The sequence below is a fragment of the Mytilus edulis genome, chromosome 2 (genome assembly GCF_963676685.1).
Source record: "Mytilus edulis chromosome 2, xbMytEdul2.2, whole genome shotgun sequence".
NCBI lineage: Eukaryota > Metazoa > Mollusca > Bivalvia > Mytilida > Mytilidae > Mytilus > Mytilus edulis.
Genome location: NC_092345.1, coordinates 54569747 through 54591675, shown reverse-complemented (window position 1 = coordinate 54591675; position 21929 = coordinate 54569747). Strand labels below are relative to the sequence as shown.

The 21929-nt window shown below is 31.7% G+C and overlaps 2 protein-coding genes across 2 annotated transcripts in view; one reads left to right on the top strand and one right to left on the bottom strand.

The window, feature by feature from the left end:
- Window positions 1-21929, top strand: part of LOC139510260 (uncharacterized) — a 28280-nt gene that overhangs the window by 2336 nt on the left and 4015 nt on the right. The window lies entirely within an intron of this gene.
- LOC139510262 (uncharacterized) lies at window positions 12900-16129 on the bottom strand. The gene is made up of 3 exons (XM_071296752.1): window positions 15989-16129; window positions 14079-14184; window positions 12900-13056 (listed from the first exon to the last, which is right to left on the bottom strand). Exons 1-3 carry the CDS (start codon window positions 16089-16091, stop codon window positions 12924-12926), a joined length of 342 nt encoding a protein of 113 aa, XP_071152853.1. The 5' UTR covers window positions 16092-16129; the 3' UTR covers window positions 12900-12923.

The following is a 21929-nucleotide window of genomic DNA, read 5'->3' as shown; positions in this document are numbered from 1 at the left end:
AATGTTCTTGCGTGTGTATGTGTTGTATTTCTGTCACGTAGTGTTTTCGCGATATTTGTTTACATTATCATAAAGCGATAGGTTTGGCATGCCATTAAACCAAGTTCAACCCAGCATTCTTTCTTAAAATGTCTTCTGTACCAAGTCTGGAAAATGCAGTTGTTATCAAATAGTTAGTTTCTTTATGTTCTTTGTGTTTTGGCGCGAGTTTTTGTTGCACTTCGGAGTTCCTGTTGTTCCTTTGTTGTCTTCTATCCTCTGTTGTGTTTCGGTTTTGGTTTGTAACCTAGATTTAGTTTTTTTTATCGATTTCTGACTTTTGAACATTGGTATACTACTGTTGCCTAAATTTGGTACAAGTATTTCCTATTTGTGAAAATGGTGGATTAAACCTGGTACTTAGGTTGTCCTAAACTCTCGCATAGATGGCAGTAGCATAAAATTTATTAAATTTTCTTATCATAAAAGTTCACTTTATTCGTCTACAGTTGTGTTTCATTTGGTTTCGAGTTCAGAATCAATTACTTTTTTTTGGTGTTTAGAAATGTCATCAGATACTTTATATTAATGAAAGTAGTAAGTGCTTGTAAAGGGTCGTCTAATAAACATAATTTGGACTTAATATCTTCAAATAGCATAAACGGTGGTTGGAAACGATTATAAATACATTTTGTGTCATTTAAAGTCAAGAAACAGTTAATGGGTTTTGGTAAAATTGTACATTACTGAAAGTTATGTATTTATCTTTAATACATTGTAGTTTTCTAACATATATAATATCTTAGAAAGGCATTTGATATTGTTCTGCACCCTGCACTCTTATTCAAATTAATAAAAGCAGGGGTAGGTGGAAGGTTTTTATCCTTACTGAAATCCATGTATAGCAATATAGAGCTTAGAGTTAAATTAGATAATTCTTCACTGTCAGAGGTTTTTTTCATCTAGTGTTTGTGTGTCAAGGGGACAATCTTAGTCCAAGTCTTTTTAATGTATTTATTAATGACATTACTAAGTTAGTTGATGCTTCATGTTGTCCTGTATCATTTGGATCACAGTTCCTTAATAGTTTATTGTATGCAGATGATTTACTTCTTGTATCAGAATCAGCTGAAGGGTTACAGAATAGTATGAACAAGGTTTATAACTATTGTGAAAATTGGTGGCTTGAAATAAAGTATGATAAATCTAAAGTGATGATATTTAATAAAAGTGGACAAATGATATCGAGAAAATTTTATATAAACGACAAGAGTATTGAGTCTGTTTATCAATATAAATATTTGGGTGTTGTATTTAGTTTGACTGGGAGTTTCAAATGTGCCCTCAATTACCTAAATTCTGGAGGTCAAATGGAATTGATTAATATATTTAAAAATACTCCTTGTGACATTCAAAATTTTACATTTATATTTGATCATACTGCTTTCTGAAATTTTGGGCATATTTGACACCAGAAAATGTAATGAATATAACAGTGAAAATATATTTGACCAGATTTTTAATACTGTACCGATTGAAAAGATAAATCTTAATATGCGAAAATATTTGCTGAAAGTAAATAGAAAACATGTAAACTGGCATTGTTTAAGAACCTTTGTAGCTTATTATACAGTGTTGGCTATTGCTTCTTGTTTTAGGCCAAGCTTTAGTTGTTTACCTCAAAGCATTTAGTCTCTGGTATACAGAGATCATAGTGTCCTTTTAATCATACTTATCAAAGGTACCGGGCTTATAATATAATATCATCAGGCTTCTTATTCTTAAGTACGGATTAACAATTAAAGAGGAGTAATGTCAGAGGATCAACGATGACCTGACACTTCGTTGTATTCTAGACATGGAACAACGGTGTGCTGTTTACGAGTTCTATAATCAGTGGGAATCATGGTTGGCGATGCACCATGTTTATTGTGCATGTATAGTTTCTTTTATTAAATATATGTACCTTTACCAGCAGTTTATGCTCTTACAGGTTCTATAGCTCATCATCTATCTTTGTTCCTAAGAAAACTCTCTTTTAACGCTATCGAAATCATCAATAGATGGCGGGTTTATCACAAATTTAACAAAATTCATATTGACACGTAGATCGGTGCTGCAAGAAAACTCTAAAGTGTCCGAAACCAAAAATAAGTATGTTTAAGTTTAAGCAAGACGATTTGAGCAAGCTACATAATATCAGACTTCCAACCAAAAAGATTGTCATCGTGTCACGCCTACCACCAAGTGCATCATCATTCAAACTACATGTTCTGAAAGCTGGCAAACAAAGACATGGCGTCATAACAAACAAATACGGCAGTAGGTTTACCTAAGTATGAATACGGATGACAAAGGTGGTCTTAATACGTCATACTTTCTTCAGGATTTGATAGATTTGTTCTTGTGAAGGAAAAATATATGCAATAGGGAAATTGTACATGTACTAAAATCATTGCAAGCATCTGTTACACAGAATAATGTCAGTAACAGCGAAGTATCAGGAATCGTTCCAGTTAAGCAAAAGCTTTACAGGCGCAGTTTTAGAATATAAATTTCGGCTGTCTTATACTATTAAAAATCACAAAACAGAAAATTGCATTATTTGTTATAAATTAGATTTATTTCGTTTCTTTTAAAGAAATAGATTATTCACAGAAATTCCTCCAGAATGACAAAAAACTAGAGGCTCTAAAGAGCCTGTGTCGCTCACCTTGGTATATGTGAATATTAAACAAAAGAAGCAGATAGATTCATGACAAAATTGTGTTTTGGTGATGGTGATGTGTTTGTACATCTTACTTTACTAAACATTCTTGCTGCTTACAATTATCTCTATCTATAATGAACTTGGCCCAGTAGTTTCAGTGGAAAATGTTAGTAAAAATTTACAAATTTTATGAAAATTGTTAAAAATTGACTATAAAGGACAATAACTCCTTAGGGGGTCAATTGACCATTTCAGTCATGTTGACTTATTTGTAAATCTTACTTTTCTGAACATTATTGCTCTTTACAGGTTTTCTCTATCTATAATATTATTCAAGATTATTACCAAAAACAGCAAAATTTCCTTAAACTTACCAATTTAGGGGCAGCAACCCAACAACGGGTTGTCCGATTCATCTGAAAATTTAAGGGCTGATAGATCTTGACCTAATAAACAATTTTACCCCAATCAGATTTGCTCTAAATGCTTTGGTTTTTGAGTTATAAGCCAAAAACTGCATTTTACCCCTATGTTCTATTTTTAGCCATGGCGGCCATCTTGGTTGGATGGCCGGGTCACCGGACACATTTTTTAAACTAAATACCCCAAAAATGATTGTGGCCAAGTTTGGATTAATTTAACCCCCCTTTCCTAGATTTTCCATCAAACATGATGGAATTTTGTGATGGAACAAATGCCATCATCTTGATGGAGTATTGGAACAGCTTTCCATCAACTTTCCATCAATAATGGAAAATGGTTGATGGAAATTTTTTGATGGAATTTGTGTTCATGATGGTGGAAAACTGATGGCATAATTTCAATCTGATGGATAATTGATGGTATTTTTGCTATCTGATGGAAAGTTGATGGAGAATTGACCATCAGATGGAATTTGAAAATCTTTCCATATATGGCATTTTCTGTGATGTCATAAAACAATATTTGTTCTCTGTCGTCTATAGGTAGTCCAGTTACATGTGTGTATCTTTTAGTTCAGTGTCCCATTGGAATCTCTGTCCTTAAATTTGAATTAGTTGATGGCAAATTCTGCAAAATAAAAATAAAAGAATCTAGCATATTATAAACATGATAAATTAGAATAAGTTAACATTGTAAAAACATAAAGTAAGGTTATTAGTTACTTGTCATTTGTGGATATATAAATGTATAATTGTCAGTCATACCACAGATCTCTTATTTTATAGCAAAATTATTTTATTGGAATTAAGTACTAAATAATTTTATAAAGCAAATAATGTTTTAAAATGATACAAAATATGATTCCTGTCGTTCACAATTGTATGATATGTATATTCACATTTTTTGTGTCATTTGGTCTTTTGTTGATAGTTGTCTCACTGGCATTTATACCATGTATACCACATCTTCTTGATTAATAATTTCTATAAATCTATGGTCTAGTTTTTTTTTTCTCTTGACTCTGAAAAGCTAATAAAACATTTTAAATGTCACTTATCTTTGAACTAAAAGAGCATGCACATATATTCAAAATGGTGGAAATTCTAATACATTGTACTTACCAAAAGATTTAATCCAGAACATGTGTACACACTATCTTCCTAAATCCAAGAGACAATTATGTCATCAGAAGAATACATCTGCACTATTTAATCCCAATCAATAGAATTAATAAGAACCTTTTGATCTAAATCCATTGTAAAATTCATAATTTGTTAATTACAGAAGACATCTTTGCTTCTTGTCTGCATGTTCATGAATGTTCAAATTTGAATTTGTTGATTTGTTGAGGTTGTGTAGGGTCTTGTGACAATTTGATTTCTTTGAAATGTGCCCCTAATAAATACTGTTAATTATCTAAATCTTGAATAATTGCTATAAATTATATAAAAAATATGTATTTATAGTTTGTAGTTTATCTTTATGTTATAAGTTAGAGATATTGCAGAAGAATGCATTAAAACATGTGCTCTCCTCATTGGACCTCAAAATCTGTGTTCATTTATGATGTCACATCCTGTACACAAAGGTTAAAGGAAAACAGATTGGCACCTGACACCTGTGATGGAAAAAATGTCTAAGTTTTTTTCCATCAAGAAAAGAGTCCAAATACCATCCCTCTTTCCATCAAAGAAAATGTTTAAGTCCAATTTCCATCAAAATTCTTTCATTTTCATCCTAGTTACCATCAGATGGAATAAGTGCCATCATATTTTCCATCAGGGGTAAAAATTCCATCCAATTTTCCATCAAAGGGTAAAAATGCCATCCAATTTTTCATCAGGGGTTAAAGATTCCATCAAATTTTCCATCAAAAGAATGATGATGGAAAAAATATTTCTAATTTCCATCATCCTTTGATGGATATTTTTGGTTTGGGATGGAATTCCATCCAGCACCATCAAATTTCCATCAATTGTCCATCAAGTGTTGATGGAAAATGAAGAAATTGATGGAAGATCTAGGGAAGGGCCAGTAGTTTCAGAGGAGAAGATTTTTTGTAAAAGATTACTAAGATTTACGAAAAATGGTTAAAAATTGACTATAAAGGGCAATTACTCCTAAAGGGGTCAACTGACCATTTCTGTCATGTTGACTTATTTGTAAATCTTACTTTGCTGAACATTATTACTGTTTACAGTTTATCTCTATCTATAATAATATTCAAGATAATAACCCAAAACAGTAAACTTTCCATAAAATTACCAATTCAGGGGCAGCAACCCAACAACGGGTTGTCCGATATATCTGACAATTTAAGGGCAAATAGATGTTGACCTGATGAACAATTTTATTCTGTTAGACTTGCTCTAAATGCTTTGGTTTTTGAGTTTTAAGCCAAAAAATGCATTTTACCCCTATGTTCTATTTTTAGCCATGGCGGCCATCTTGGTTGGTTGACCGGGTCACCGGACACATTTTTTAAACTAGATACCCAAATGATGATTGTGGCCAAGTTTGGATTAATTTGGCCCAGTAGTTTCAGAGGAGAAGATTTTTGTAAAAGATTACTAAGATTTACGAAAAATGGTTAAAAATTGACTATAAAGGGCAATAACTCCTAAAGGGGTCAACTGACCATTTTGGACCTGTTGACTTATTTGTAAATCTTACTTGGCTGAACATTATTGCTGTTTACAGGTTATCTCTATCTATAATAATATTCAAGATAATAAACCAAAACAGTAAAATTTCCTTAAAATTACCAATTCAGGGGCAGCAACCCAACAATGGGTTGTCCGATATATCTGAAAATTTCAGGGCAGATAGATCTTGACCTGATGAACAATTTTAACCATATTAAATTTGCTCTAAATGCTTTGGCTTTTGAGGTATAAGCCAAAAACTGCATTTTATCCCTATGTTCTATTTTTAGCCATGGCGGCCATCTTGGTTGGTTGACTGAGTCACCGGACACTTGTTTGAAACAAGATACCCCAATGATGATTGTGGCCAAGTTTGGTTTGATTTGGTACAGTAGTTTCAGAGGAGAAGATTTTTGTAAAAGTTAACAACGACGACGGACGACGACGGACGACGACGGACGCCGGACGCCAAGTGATGGGAAAAGTTCACTTGGCCCTTTGGGCCAGGTGAGCTAAAAAACTAATATAGGTTAAGCCGAACTTTATCCCGCAAATTCATATTAGTTGATAAATATCTATATATATCTAAGTTTTGAATACTGGTAAGACATTAATGCTTGCATTTTTAACTGCAAACCTTTTGACTGCACAAACGTGAGTGAAAATAAATGCAGTTCTAATAAAAAAACACGTTAAAAAATTAAAGTATACAATCCCAAATGTCAAAATAAAGGTCATCTTGGGACCTAACTTTAGTTAATAAATCGCCGCATTCTCATTTTGCATCTGGGGTCAGTTTCACAACAAATCTTTCGACTAAAGCTGATCGTAAGTCATGAATAGTTCAGTTTACTTACGATTAATCTTGTTTTAAGTCTTTTTTTTGTGAAACCGACTTCTGTATCTGAAGTTTGGTAAACCTTAGTTTTGCAGCTATGTATGTCGCGGACAGGATTCCATTATGATTGAATCCATATAAAAAAAAGATTTACTGAAATATTCAACGGTTCAAAAGATATGGACCGGACACAAACCAGACAAGGACTAATCAAACAATGTTTGAATACTTGACGGCTCAAATATCAAAGCCAATGTCAAAATGAACTGATTTAATTTATGAAGAACCACATGCCATTCCATAATACATCTCTGAACTAAATGTGTTTATCATCAGTTCTATAGTACAAGGCAATGTATTTTATATCTAAAATCATTGGTTTTTGGATGAACTGTATACATGTATAAGTTACCTGAATTAATTCGACACGGGCCGCAAACAAGTGGGTACTGACGGACGGACAGACTTAAAATGTGGTTCATATATCCTCTTTAACTTTGCTTGTGGTTGTATTAAACATGCAAGATAGTGATTTCCGATCTCGATGATGGTTTGTAGGCTGTTAACAAACAGGAGACTATTGTCACTGTTGATGTGACAAATACGTCTACTTTTTACTCTCTTTATTGCGTTGTTTTCTCTCTCTTTTACTCGTCCAACTTACAAATATTTCATCATATTTTTTTTAATTTCGCATGGCACACCATCACATATAGTAAATATTAACACATTTAAGGTCAAATATTTGTTATTATACGTCGTTTTTGTAGGAAGTACCGTTTTACCCATAGCAGAGTGAAAACGTCAAAATGACGTCAATTATCGCCAAACCATGAACGATAGGCAACTATTCATCCAAGACGTTATCATAGTATCGTGTAAAGTAAAATTTGAATTAGCTATATTACTAGCTGCTTCAAATAAGACAATAATACTACAAAAGTGTTATTCTTTCAATTTTTTATGAATGACCTTTGACCCCAATTTAAAAAACATTGCACCATATTTCACTTTTACGACCGGGAAAAATAGACTCTTCACATTTTTTTCCTTTCGAATGATATATAATATAGCTGTGTGTTAGATAGGTGCATTAAAAATATTTTTTAGGTCTGAATGTCACTCGCCTACAATGCATAACAATGGAAAAAAACCTGTTCAACTACTTTTACATGACGAAAAAGAAAGTCGAATCGTGAAGTCCGTAAACAACATTTTTTTAATCTGAGTTTGCAAATTGAAGATTATGTTATATATTTTACAATAAACATATTCGCAGAGCAAAAACATGTATCTTGAGAATCCCAGACACTGTATTAGTTGACAGTTTTCTCACTAATTCCACGTGTTTTCAAGAAAAGTAAACTTGTAGTAGCCCACAATGCATTGTAGTTCATTGAGTCGATTGGTAATTTTTTCAAGACCGTATTGGCCTTGTGTTTGGGAAATTAATATGCAAATATATTCTGACGTTAGTAAATCTAGAGTTCTCGACCTGTTAAATCATTAACAACTTGTACAGGCAACAGAGATGACATAAAACATTGACACTAATTTGATGTTTGCGTTCATGTGTTGACCTTTTGATGTCCAATTCATTTAATTTGTAATTGGATTTTTATCTATTTTCCATATACTCCATTTCTCATTGTATCAGGTTTTTGTTAAGAATTTACTCTTTTGTACAATACTTGACATTGTTCGAAATACTAACGATTTACTACTCCAGACATAGATTATCTTACTTTTTATGAGTCTTGGAAAGACGAAATGCACATCTAGCGTACAAAATGATAAGCCTACAATCTTTGAGGATTTTTTTTTATAAATACTTATTGTGCAAACTTTTTTCTGTATTCATTCTATCCATGTCTCCTTTGGCATGATTAATAAATAATTTAAGGTGAAAATACCTTTCATGATTGGAAACAGAATAAACTATGAGCATTATCATTTCATATCAATTTTGTTTCAACTTTAACGACCCGTTCCTCCATATCGATATGGGCATGGTTTGTTTTCATTGTTCTTTAGTACACCCTTCTCAAATCATGGTCCATCTTCAACAGCCTTACAGTCTGGATGGAGACCCAACAAAGTTATTCTTGAAACTACTATCAGCTGAAAAGTTATCTAAACATTTTTTTATGCTTTGTCATTGACTATTGAGCAAATGACTAAAAGGTAAAAAGAATATTTATGGACGTTTGACGAAGTCAATACGTTATATATGGACCTGTTCAGATTATATTGACAGAGGACGAATATATCAGGTCCATATATAACGTATTGACTGAGCGAAAGTCCTTAATTTCTATATTACATATGTAAATAGTGTATCAGGAAAATGATGTTCAATGTTCTTTTTTTTAAATTGTATTTTGCAAGAATATTTAACATTTTATTGAAAATAACATTTTTTAAAACTTCATAGCTTTTCGCATTAGTATTCTTGTATTCTTATCTTCTGCATTTAACATAAAATTCTTGATATCTCCTGATGAATTTGTAAAATTTTCTTTTCTGATGCAAACAAATGAAAGATTTTAATGACCTTGACTGGCCATACAGCCCTTGCACGGTGGGCTTTTCTGTTGCGGTTTCTTCCTCAGTTGTTTTATGTGTGACGTCATGACGTCATAAATCTAAATTTAGCAACATTTTCATATTGACTTACAACATACGTATAAATAGAAACATAGGTCAATATACGGAAAATAGAAAAAAGGCGTTTGGGAATATGTCAAAGAGACAACAACCCGACCAAAGAACAGAAAAGCCTAAGGCCAACAATCTGTCTTCAACGCAGCGAAAAATGTCGAACTCAGCTTGCCCCTACATAAATTTGTGTACTAGCGCAGTTAAAATGGACGTCACAGTAAACAGTAATAAACATAAAAATTGACTAGAATAAAAAAAAATCATACAAGTCTAACAAAGGCCGAAGACTTAGGACAGGAATAAAACTGCGGCGGGGTTTAACATGTTTTGTGAGATCTCAAATCTCCCCCTTCATGCACTATACTTCTAGCCAATGTAGAATGAAGAAACACATAGCAATAAGAACAGTGAAACTCACTTTAAACAAGTTCGAGTTCGATGTAAGAATAGGTAAAACAGGAAACAGAACAAAAATAGCAATGATACATACATTAACAAAGCACTACTAGCATTTCCTGACATGCCAGCTTCAGAAGTCAATTAATGTGGAGCAGGATCTGCTTACCCTTCCGGAGCACCTGAGATCACCCCTAGTTTTTTGGTGGGGTTCGTGTTGTTTATTCTTTAGTTTTCTATGTTGTGTCGTGTGTGCTGTTTTTTGTTTGTCTTTTTCATTTTTAGCCATGGCGTTGTCAGTTTGTTTGAGATTTATGAGTTTGACTGTCCCTTTGGTATCTTTCGCCCCTCTTTTAGCCATGGCGTTGTCAGTTTATTTTCTTATATAAGTTTGACTGTCCCTCTATTATCTTTCGTCCCTCTTTTAAACTGATTGAAAAATATTGTCGTCATCATATGGAAATCAAGGTGTACAATATTGCAAAAATGTTTTAGACTGATACTCCAGATGCATGTTCTTAGTATTAATACATTCGAAAAACTAATCTACTTTTATAAAATACGTGTTTTTCACAAACAAATTTAATAGTATTACTATTGATATTTTTAGACAAACCAACGTATACACACCCTCCACACATGTTCATAGATAGCTATCAATATTAAAACTATTCGCTGTAAAGGTTGATACATAATGTATATAATGCGGTATAATAAAACATACGTTATGAATTGTAATATAGCATATGCTGTCTTTTTCTATTGTTACAAACCTTTTTGTTAAACTAATTGTAAAAAAAGATATTTTTATTTTTAACGATGATAGCTGTTGTGAGTCATGTGATCAATATTGGATTGGTGAAAAAAAATATCTGAACGCCAGAAAATGTTTAAAAGGGAAGCCAGTTTTCCTGTACTTGTATTTTTTGCATAAGTTACGACCTTTATGTAACGCATTAAAAATCTGCCCGACAATAAACAAACTTTATAACATTATGACGTCTGTCTAATTTGTTTTTCGTTTTTTGGTTGTAGTATATACATGGGTCTTGGCTTTCTGTTTAGTAATCAGCTGAAAAGTTGTCTAAACATTTTTTATACATGAAAGACTATGCTTTTTCATTGACTATTGAGCAAATGACTAAAAGCAAAAAAAAAATATTTATCAATTATGGACTTTTAACGAAGTCAATACGTTATAGATGGACCTGTTCAGATTTTGTTGACCGAGGACGAAGTCCGAGTTTAATATAATATAACAGGTCCGTATTCACTGAGTGAAAGTCCCTAATTTCTATATTACATATGTAAATAATGTATCAGGAAAATGACGCTCAATGTTCTTTTTTTTAATTGTATTTTGCAAGAATTTTAACATGTTATTGAAAATATCATTTTTTTTTTCAACTTCATAGATTGTCGCATTAGCATTCTTGTATTCTTATCTTTAAATTTAGTAACATTTTCACACTGACTACCAATATACGTATAAATAGAAACATAGCGTCAAGATAAGAAAAAATAGAAAGAAGGCGTTTGGGAATAAGAGACAACAACCCGACCACAGAACAGATAAAACGAAGGCCAACAATCTGTCTTCAACGCAATGAGAAATTACGAACCCATAGGTGGTCCTCAGCTTGCCCCTAAATAAATTTGTGTACTAGTTCAGTTAGAATGGACGTTACATAAAACTCAAATAAACATATAAATGAACTAGAATTAAAAAAAAAAACATACAAGACTTACAAAGGCCATAGACTTCTGACTTAGGACAGGAACAAAACTGCGGCGGGGTTTAACATGTTTTGTAAGATTTCAAATCTCCCCTACATGCGCTAAACTTCTAGCCAATGTAGAATGAAGAAACACATAGCAATAAGAACAGTAAAGCTCAGTTTAAAAAAGTTCGAGTTCGATGTAAGAATAGGTAAAACAGGAAACAGAACAAACAGACAATGATACATAAATTAACATAGCACTACTAGCAGTAACTGACATTCCAGCTCCAGACGTTAATTAATGTGGAACAGAATCTGCTTACCCTTCCAGAGCACCTGAGATCACCCCTAGTTTTTGGTGGGGTTCGCGTTGCCTATTCGTTAGTTTTCTATGTTGTGTCATGTGCACTATTGTTTGTCTGTTTGTCTTCTTTCATTTTTAGCCAGGCGTTGTCAGTTTATTTTCGATATATGAGTTTGACTGTCTCTCTGGTATCTTTCGTCCAGATGCAAGTTCTTAGTATTATACATTCGAAAAACGTATTGCTTTTTTTAAAATCTACTTTTACAAAATACGTGTTTGTCACAAACACATTTAATAGTATTTGTATTGATGTTTTAGTCAAATCAACGTACACAAGTCCTCAACACATGTTCATAGATAGCTATCAATACTGTAAAGGTTGTTACATAATGTATCTAATGCGGTATAATAAAATGTAATTTATGCATTGTAATATAGCATATGCTGTCTTTTTCTATTGTTACAAACCTTTTTGTTAAATTAATAGTAAAAAAAGATATTATTATTTTAAACGATAAAGCTGTTGTTAGCCCTGTGATCAATATTAGATTGGTAAAAAACATTATCTGAACGCCAAAAAATGTTTAAAAGGGGAGCATCCTGTACTTGTATTTTAGCATAGGTTTCGGCCTGTATGTAGGGCATTAAAAATCGGCCAGACAATAAACGAACTTTATAACATAATGATGTCTGTCTAATTTCTTTTTCGTTTTTTGGTTCTAGTATATAGGTTGCAGTCTTGTAATTGACTGCTCCATAGGCTTAAATGCAAAACAGCTGATCTTTGAAAAAAAAAAAAAAAAAAATGCTATATAGAAAAAAAAATTCTTGTTCATATCATGAATGTACTAATTTGTGAACTTCATTTGATTTGTAATTGGATTTTTATCTAATTTCCATATACTCTATTTCTGATTGTATCAGGTTTTTGTTAGGAATTTACTCTTTTGTACAATACTTGACATTGTTCGAAATACTAACGATTTACTACTCCAGACATAGATTATCTTACTTTTTATGAGTCTTGGAAAGACGAAATGCACATCTAGCGTACAAAATGATAAGCCTACAATCTTTGAGGATTTTTTTTTATAAATACATATTGTGCAAACTTTTTTTTGTATTCATTCTATCCATGTCTCCTTTGGCATGATTAATAAACAATTTCAGGTAATAATATCTTTCATGATTGGAAACAGAACAAACTATGAGCATTATCATTTCATATCAATTTTATTTTTCAACTTTAACGACCCGTTCCTCCATATCGATACGGGCATGGTTTGTTTTCATTGTTCTTCAGTACAGCCTTCTCAAAGCATGGTCTATCTGCTACAGCCTTGCAGTCTGGATGGAGACCCGACAAAGTCATTCCCATTCTGGAAAGAATAAAAACCAGGGACAATGCATTTTTTTCAATCTATATATTCAATAACAGACTTTTTCCTCACCGAAATCATTTTTCCAGACATACTAATTAGTAATTGAAATTGAGAATGGAAATGGGGAATGTATCAAAGAGATAACAACCCGACTAAAGAGCAGACAACATATATATATACGTCTCGGTTTACCTTTGACTTGAAACTACTTTCAGCTAAATAGTTGTCCAAATATTGCTAAAACACCAAAGATTATGCCTTATCATTGACTATTGAGAAAATGACTAAATGGTAGACAAAAATGGTGTTGACAATATATGAACACTATGTAATAAAACTGAGAATGGAAATGGAGAATATGTCAAAGAGACAACAATCCGACCAAAGAGCAGATAACAGTCGAAGGCCACCAATTAGCCTTCAATGCAACAAATAGGTGGTCCTCAGTTGGCCCCTTAATAAAATTGTGTACTAGTTCAGTGAAAATGGACGTCACACTAAACTCAAATAAACATATAAATGAACTAAACTTAAAAAAAAACATACAAGACTAACAAAGGTCAAAACCTCCTGACTTTGGACAGGAGTAAACATGCAGCAGGGTTTAACATGTTTTTTTAGATCTCATGCCATTCATGTCCTATACCTCTAGCCAATGTAGAATAATGAAACACATAACAATACGAACAATAAAACTCAGTTTAAAAGAAGTTCGAGTCCGATGTCAGAATAGGTAACTGAGAAAAAAAAACAAAATGACAATGATACATAAATTAATAAAGCACTTCTATACTGACATGCCAGCTCAGAATTAAACTGATTGAAATATGTTGTCTTCATCATATTAAAATCAAGTACAATCCCTCTCGTTAGGGATTTAGTATCATACCATCATGAAATAGACGAGAAAAACATAGCCCTATAATAAAATTGAACATGGATTATGCTTTTTGTTGGATATTTATTATGACATGAATTAGTATTAACTTTACAAAACAGTGATAATATGATATACATACTGACAACAATTCAGGTAGCCATTGTCACAATCACAGCTGATGCACTCGTCATAAGATTCATAATTTTTACCATTTCCTACATGGGCTCCATTTGGTGCAGTACAATCTACAGGTGTAATCAATAGCATTTCATTAGCAAAAAACGTTTGCACGAAAAATACTTGCATTTATTTATTTATTTATTTTGCTGAACAGTTTCTAAAAAATAATGACAAAACATATATAAGTTCAACTCGCTTTGAAAATAAAGTTGTTTTTAAGCTATGCCTAACGAATAAAAGACAAATTAAATTTTTAAACGGAACAGTCTAGTTTATTGTTGCATCTTGTGAAATCTTGTGAACTTCTTTGTCTTTTTATTTACTCGATTGAATATCCATGGATGAAATTAACACTTAATATATTTTGTGTGTCGGAAGCGCTTTCGCGGATATAGTTCCATGAAAAACGCTCAAACATAAAAAAAAAAAAAAAAAAAAAAAGAAAAAAAAAAAAGAAAAAAGAGCTGCAAAAATCAACTGAAAATCAACAGAAAATCATTATATTACGATTAACTTAACATGAGGGAGTTAGAACTTTTCAAGTAAAACATTACACGGTTGCAAATAGTTTACTATAACATGATAGCGTTAAGAGTATTTCAAGTATGAATTAATTCGTGCTAAAATATATTTATTTCTGCACAAGATTAAAACTTTCATTCAAAACTATATATATATAATTTTCTTAAATTTAAGGAACACAACTTTTTCTAAAGCTTAAAACAAACAGATATTAATATCAACACTTCTTTTAAAATGAATTTTGTTTAAAAGTCGAACCGTTTTGATCCCTAAAGTGAAATAAGTTTTCAATAAATTCTATATTGATTTCTTAAAATGACTTTATACCTGTATTTTGAAAAAAAAATAGTTTAAATTTATCACTTTTTTTTATAATTTGAAGAGCGATTATTCATTGAACATTTTATGTAGTAGAATATCTTAGCACATGTAAAAACGCATAAAGTGAGAAACTGGCATATTTTTTAAAGCTGCTATGATAATTCACATTTCTTTTGATGAAGGTATTGCTAAATAGTTTATGCACCAAATACGCATTTCAACAACAAACGCCTCTCTAGTGATGTTTGGGGCTGAATTATTTTAAAATTCAAACTTTTACGTTATTCCTACTCACTACTGGATTGATACATCAGATGATCAATTGTTAGTCAGTGAGGGTATCATTATCCAAGTAGCCAATACCTCGATTCTGATATGAAAATACAGACATTGTTTGAAAGCTGTTGTAAAATTTCCATAAAAAAAGAATTAAGGAATGTATATCCCTCATACAAATCTTGGGTTCCTTCCCAGATTTTGATATATTTTAGTTGAATTTGCTAAATGAGCTCTTCGATGCTTGTATTAGTTATTGGAATTTTCAAGTGTGTTGGTCCTGGGCATCACTGACACGGCATTGTCAAAAAGGGCATCTGGTGCACTAACATAGGTATTGTTTGTAGAGCTGACTTCATTTATCTTCGTAGGTATCAACTTTCGTGGGTTAAGGAATACATGCATATTCGTGGATATTTTTTTATTTCGTGGTTTTACCAAACTCTGCACACAAAGCCTATAGTAAATTAGTAATTCTTTTAACATTTAAAGATGTTGTGTACCTGTATTTGAAAAACCCATGACAGTTGGTATCTAACAAACACTAATAAATCCACGGTAAATAACCAAAATTGACCAATATATATATAAAGCAAAGCTTGGGAAAATTGCAGGCATATTTTTCTATCAAATAGTTGAACAATATTATGCATGGATTACATCTAAAATCATTGTGAGTATATCCACACAAGAGAAAGACAAAAATATATATATAACTATAATTGTCAAACAATTCATCACTAAGCTTACCTTTTATTCCTGGACCTGCCTGTGACGCAAAACAAGAACCATCTGCTTGGGAAACAAGACTCAGCATTACAAATACTGTGTTCATAAAAACGATTGAAAGCATTTTGAAAGTTATCAACTCAAAGCAGATCTTGTTTTCAATTCCTTTTATAGGAGTTTTAAAACACAAGTACTCAATTATTTCTACCATTTTAATGTTATTAAATTATAATTGAATGTCAAACGTATTTCCCTTCGTTTTATTTTTTTCCTACACATAATGCCGAACTTAGCATTCAATTAGTGACCTAATGATGCTCTATTAATATAAAGTTGTTCTATACAAACTGGTGACTGTTTCATAACAAAACAAGAACTTCTAAAAATAGTTTTATAAAGCAAAAATTTAAAATGTTAATTACTTGATAACAGTGAACGATACAGACATGGGATGATTAGTAATGATCATTGGACGGTGTGATCAATAAAGATTGATGTTAAATGACGACCTCTAAAAAATTTTAAAAAATAAAAAAAAAGTATTGAAAATCTTATGAATAGAAAATATTCTATGACAAGATAAAACATACCAAATGAAAAATAAGCTCTTCTCATTTCTTGTAAATGTTGAAATATCTTTCTAAATGGTCATTAATCCTAATAGACGATAATTAAAAATGTTAAATATGACGAGACCTTGTTGGTCACACCTACCCTTGACTGTTTGAGAATTGTCTAATACTACGAAAATAGTTGAAACTCTATATTAAATAATATCTTTTCTTCGTTGTCACGTCAAGGTGAACTAAATTTTATGTTTGATAAGTCCAGAATGGTTCATCAATACCACAAACCATTTCAGAAGAATAAAATATATTTTAAACGTTTCAGTCCCTCTTCTCTGTAATCTGCTATTTCACAAGCATATCTATAGACCGTGTATTGACTTTGTAAAATACAGAATCTGCTTACCCTTCCGGATCACATGAGATCACCACCTGTTTTGTTGGGGTTTTTGTTGCTTTGTCGCCCTTTTTTATTTTTTTTATTATGAAAGTAAGTAACACAGCAACTTATTCCATATCTAATCTCTAATTATAGGGAATGTCCTAGTCAGGTAAGTATCATCAGCATTCATACCAACACGACATGATCAAGGGTAGGGAGATTTATCATGAGAGAGATTTTTGATTAATTCATTGTAATATTGACACCATTATAGTAGATTTATATAAAAAAAAAAACTCATTACGTATAGTACAGACTACAGATTGATGTTGAGTGTAAATAAATATGTTTAAACTAACAGTTTAGACTATTGTTTGTTACTTCTAAACTTTGAGGTTTTAGTGTAACTGATGAATCAGGAAAAACGTGTCGAGTCTTATGTAGACGAAACGCGCGTCTGGCGTATTAAATTTTAATCCAGTCCAGAAGTCAGCACTTATATGGTCAATTTAAAAAATTTCGTGTTGACAAAACTTTGAATTTATCGAAAAAAACTAAGGATTTTCTTATCCCCGGAATAGATTACCTTAGCCGTATTTGGCACAACTGATTGTAATTTTGGATCCTCAATGCTCTTCATCTTTGTACTTGTTTGGCTTCATAACTATTTTGTTCTGAACGTCACTAATGAGTCATATGTAGACGAAACGCGCGTCTGACTTATTTAAGGAATGACTGTAATATTTTTCTGTCTATGAAGAAATAACATTAAAAATTTGGTGCACACTGAATAACGCGCGTAGCGGGTTATTTAACAGTGTGCACCACATTTTTTATGTTATTTCTTCATATATTGCAGAAAAAATATTGCAGTCATTTCTTATAATTTAATTCTAAATTCATTTTAAACCGTAGAAAACCATAAAAAACGTTGATGACGTCACGGTCACATGACTAAATTATGTCTAATGGCTCATAACAAAATAACGTCAGCCAATCAGAAGACGCGTGACATCCAAAATTAAATTATTAAATTATAATCCTGATATCTTTATTAATTAATAGAACGCATTAATATGACAAATTGTTCTAGTCGCCATCATTTCAATTACCAAGGGAGTTTCTACATATAATTTTTTTTATAACTTGTCATAAAATGAATTCCAAATAGACCCAAAAATTTAATGATCTGCATAATTAGTTAGATAAACAATAATCCAACATATTTTGCTATACAGTAGAACACAAAAAAGAGGTTAAAATAAACCTCCAAAGAACACAACAGTTCAATCATCTAAAAAGAGGAAAACCTAATTCGATTTATAGTTATCACATGAAACAAACAGCTGTCACCTAAAGAAATTGAAAACAATGAATATGGTATGGAATGTTATAAAATATACATTATTCCTTTTTTAAACTCGAAATCATTTTAATATTTTTATTGACCATCAACCGGCTTTCTCAGGGCAAAGATTTTAAGGAAAAAATCGAAAAGGAAATTAAAAATTGGAATTAGGCTAATCACGCTCTATTTTCTGCTTATCAATCTGATAGTAATGTTTATTTCAAATCGCATATCTCAGATTTGATCTTATATGTATATTGCGAAAGACTATGATAAACAGAGGCTTTTTGTAGGCCAAGATGTTACATTGCGATTAAGTACAAAATTTGTTTCTTTGCTTTTGGAAGTACGTATGATGGTTCAGTATCATGACCTCGAACACATAATCTCTTCTTTTTTAATTTCAATGTACTTGTTAAAGCTTCCATTACAATTTACTTCTCTTAGTACGATGGTTAACGAGGTGTCAATCTTTCAACTAAAAACAGTGAGCAAAGACGAGCCCCAGCAACCAAAAAGATTTGAATAAAACATCGATCAAAACAAATATAATGTACAACAAAGGCAAAATTAGCTTTGTGCCAAAAGTATCAAGATTATAATAGGTGCATTTCAGAGGCATGTCGTCTTAATCATGATAGCAGATGAATTTAATGATATGGGATGAAATGAAAAACTAATGAAAAAAATGAAAATGATCTGGATAACAAGTGCTTTGACAGAAGAGATAAGTAGCCGATAAAACTCAAGTAAAGCTAATAATGTTGTAACACCTATAAAATAGTAGTAGAGAGTCATTCGAGCGTCATTGATGAGTCATTAGTAGACGAAAAGCGCGTCTGGCGCAAATACAATATTTCAATCCTGGTATATATGATGAATTTTTTTTGTCTCATTCGATAGGATGACAAAATTTTGTAATTAATGAAAGCATAAATAGATGTAATGAAAAATAAAAATAAATTACTATCAATATCATGAATCGCATATTTACTGGGCTTTTTTAAAATTTACGTATTTAAAAGAAAATTATAATGTTTTTCCTTTTTTTTTCTTGACAAGAAGCAAGTTTAATTTCTAGAAAGTTTACAGTTTGTTGAGGTGCTGATATGGTTAGTGTTCCGCTGACATGAATAGACAAAGTAGGAAATTATGTAATTTGATACGCAAAACAAATGATTCCTAAATCAAAGGAGAAATGTCACTCTTCACGCAAAATTACATAATTTCAAATAATTTGAATGTCAACGTACGTTTAATTGAAAAGGAACTTTAAAATTACAGAGTGGAACATGTTTTTAAGTATTATATAATGTCATTAGTTCTGGTCTTTTGAATTCTATCCGCGGCGCATAGATTGTGTTTGCACTGCATTACCAGTAAAGTTAAAAGTACGTTGGTACTTGAATACCAAAACAGAATAGATTTTTTTTAAATTTGCTGTTCCAAATTTTGGTCATTGTTTAAAATTTTAAACGGAAATCGTCTATCCCATGAAAAGCTCTGATGTGTACTTCGCCTTTGGCTCAATTATCTTACCTTTTTGGTGGCTTTATCAACTCATTAACTTTTCAACATTTTTTTATTTTCATATTTACCTAGCTATAAAGCTAATTCTAACATGACGTCCTTCAAATGCTTTGAGTACACACCTGTGGTAAAATATGAATATATTTCCTGGGCTGTTCCGATCGTACTCTCACGTCATATGTTATTTTATGAATGAGCTTCCAGACGTCATAGAACGATGACGTAAGAATATAAGCATTTTACGGGAAAATAAACGCTTCTGAAACCGAAAATCATGACAACATGGAAACGTAAACAAACAATGTTAAAATGTGGATAAGCCTTTTTTTAAAACATATAAGACATACAAGTAAATTATCATTTGAATTCATCCAAAACGATCTAAATACGTTATTGTAAATAGTTTAAGCATGTCACTAATTCATTTAGATCCGTTTTTTACGCCAATTTTATATCGCTCAGGGTAAAATATTTGTCATAAAGGGCCAACCCGTGGTAAAATCACGATATATTCAAGCCCCCATGAATTATTTCTTAATTCTAACCTCCCATTTTCGTCGACAAATATGTGAATCAAGTCAGGATTACAATTTGTAGGTTTCCATTCATTCCGTTAGTTAAAGATTTTCGATTTTGTCAGTTTCTATGGACTGCTCCTGTTTATATTTACCTTTGAGTTTAGTATTGTTGTGTTACTTTTTGTAATGCAAAATTATAAAAACGTTACCACTATTCTTTAGAAAAGCAGATGTGTTCCTTTGAATGGTGTAATTGATTAAGTTATTGTCGTGTCGTTATATATCAAGGAGCTCTGCGTACTTCAATTCGATTCAAATTTCCTTTTCTTTCTTGTGTGTAACCTATGTATACATATTTATCTTACATCTTATACTTTTCAAGGCTCATTGGTTAAAAGCGACCGCGTGCAAACCGTGTATGTTTAATAACAGGTAAGAAGGCGTGGTTAATTTTAATAGACGTAAAATAGTCACATTCCTTATTAATAAAAAAAGAAAAACAATACGACATTTCCCCGGACAACAGATTAAACCATTGGTGATTAACGAGTGAAAGAAATGCTGAAGACATATCAAATAAGAAATATGAAGATGTAGTATGAGTGTCAATTAGACAACTCGCCATCCATGTCACACTGTGTTTAAAGTAAATAATAATAAGGCAAAGTACCGATACTTCGGTAACACAGACCAGTAAGCTGCAAATCGCCCCAAAATGACAAGTGTAAAACAAAATAAACAGGAAAACTAACGATCTCATCTATAGATAGGAAAAAAACACTTTGGAACCATATTAACAACATACCTACCACTGAACAACAAGTTCCAAAAGGTGCAAACAAATGAAGCAGATTTCAACGTTTTGACAGGCACCAATGTCCACCATAACCTAAACCATTAGTATTACATTACAGCATAGAAAGTCTCACTGTAAATTATCAATTGAAATTGCTTTATTTGAAAAACAAGAAATATTATTACAAACACTTATTACAATATTTATAAGATCACCATTACTAATTATCTTGTTGTTTAAAGGTTTGATGAGTTTACACATATAACTTAGTGTAATGTTCGGTTTTAGTACAATTGTACCGTACAATTCAGAGCAGAAATTCCGTTCTTAGTATATTTTCTACTGGTACAGCCAAATTTTTGTATCTATGAAAGAAAGTTTAAATTTTACGTAATTTATGGAAACGATTACTTTGACTGACTTATTTACCAATGATGCATTGATTGCATTCGTTAAAATCTGTGACATCGCTTCACACGAACATAACGCAAGAGTTGAAATATAAAAACACCGTAAGATGGAGCCAAAGGAACATCGCCGTCTAAACAATGAAAATTAACAAAAATGGATGAAATATCGTCTCTTTTGTCGTAAATCTTAGTATAGAGGTTCCCTTTATAAATTGAAATGTATAGAAAGGCACAACTACTGTTGTTTACGTTAGGTTTATTTAAAGCAAGTTCCTTTGAGTACATTTCGATAGTATATTTAGTGAACTCTGGATTATTAAACGGAAAATATCTTCAAAATAACAGTGGATATTGTTTATTGAGTCAACCAATGTAGCAATGACCTGTCTTTGCGGATTTTTTTTTTATATAT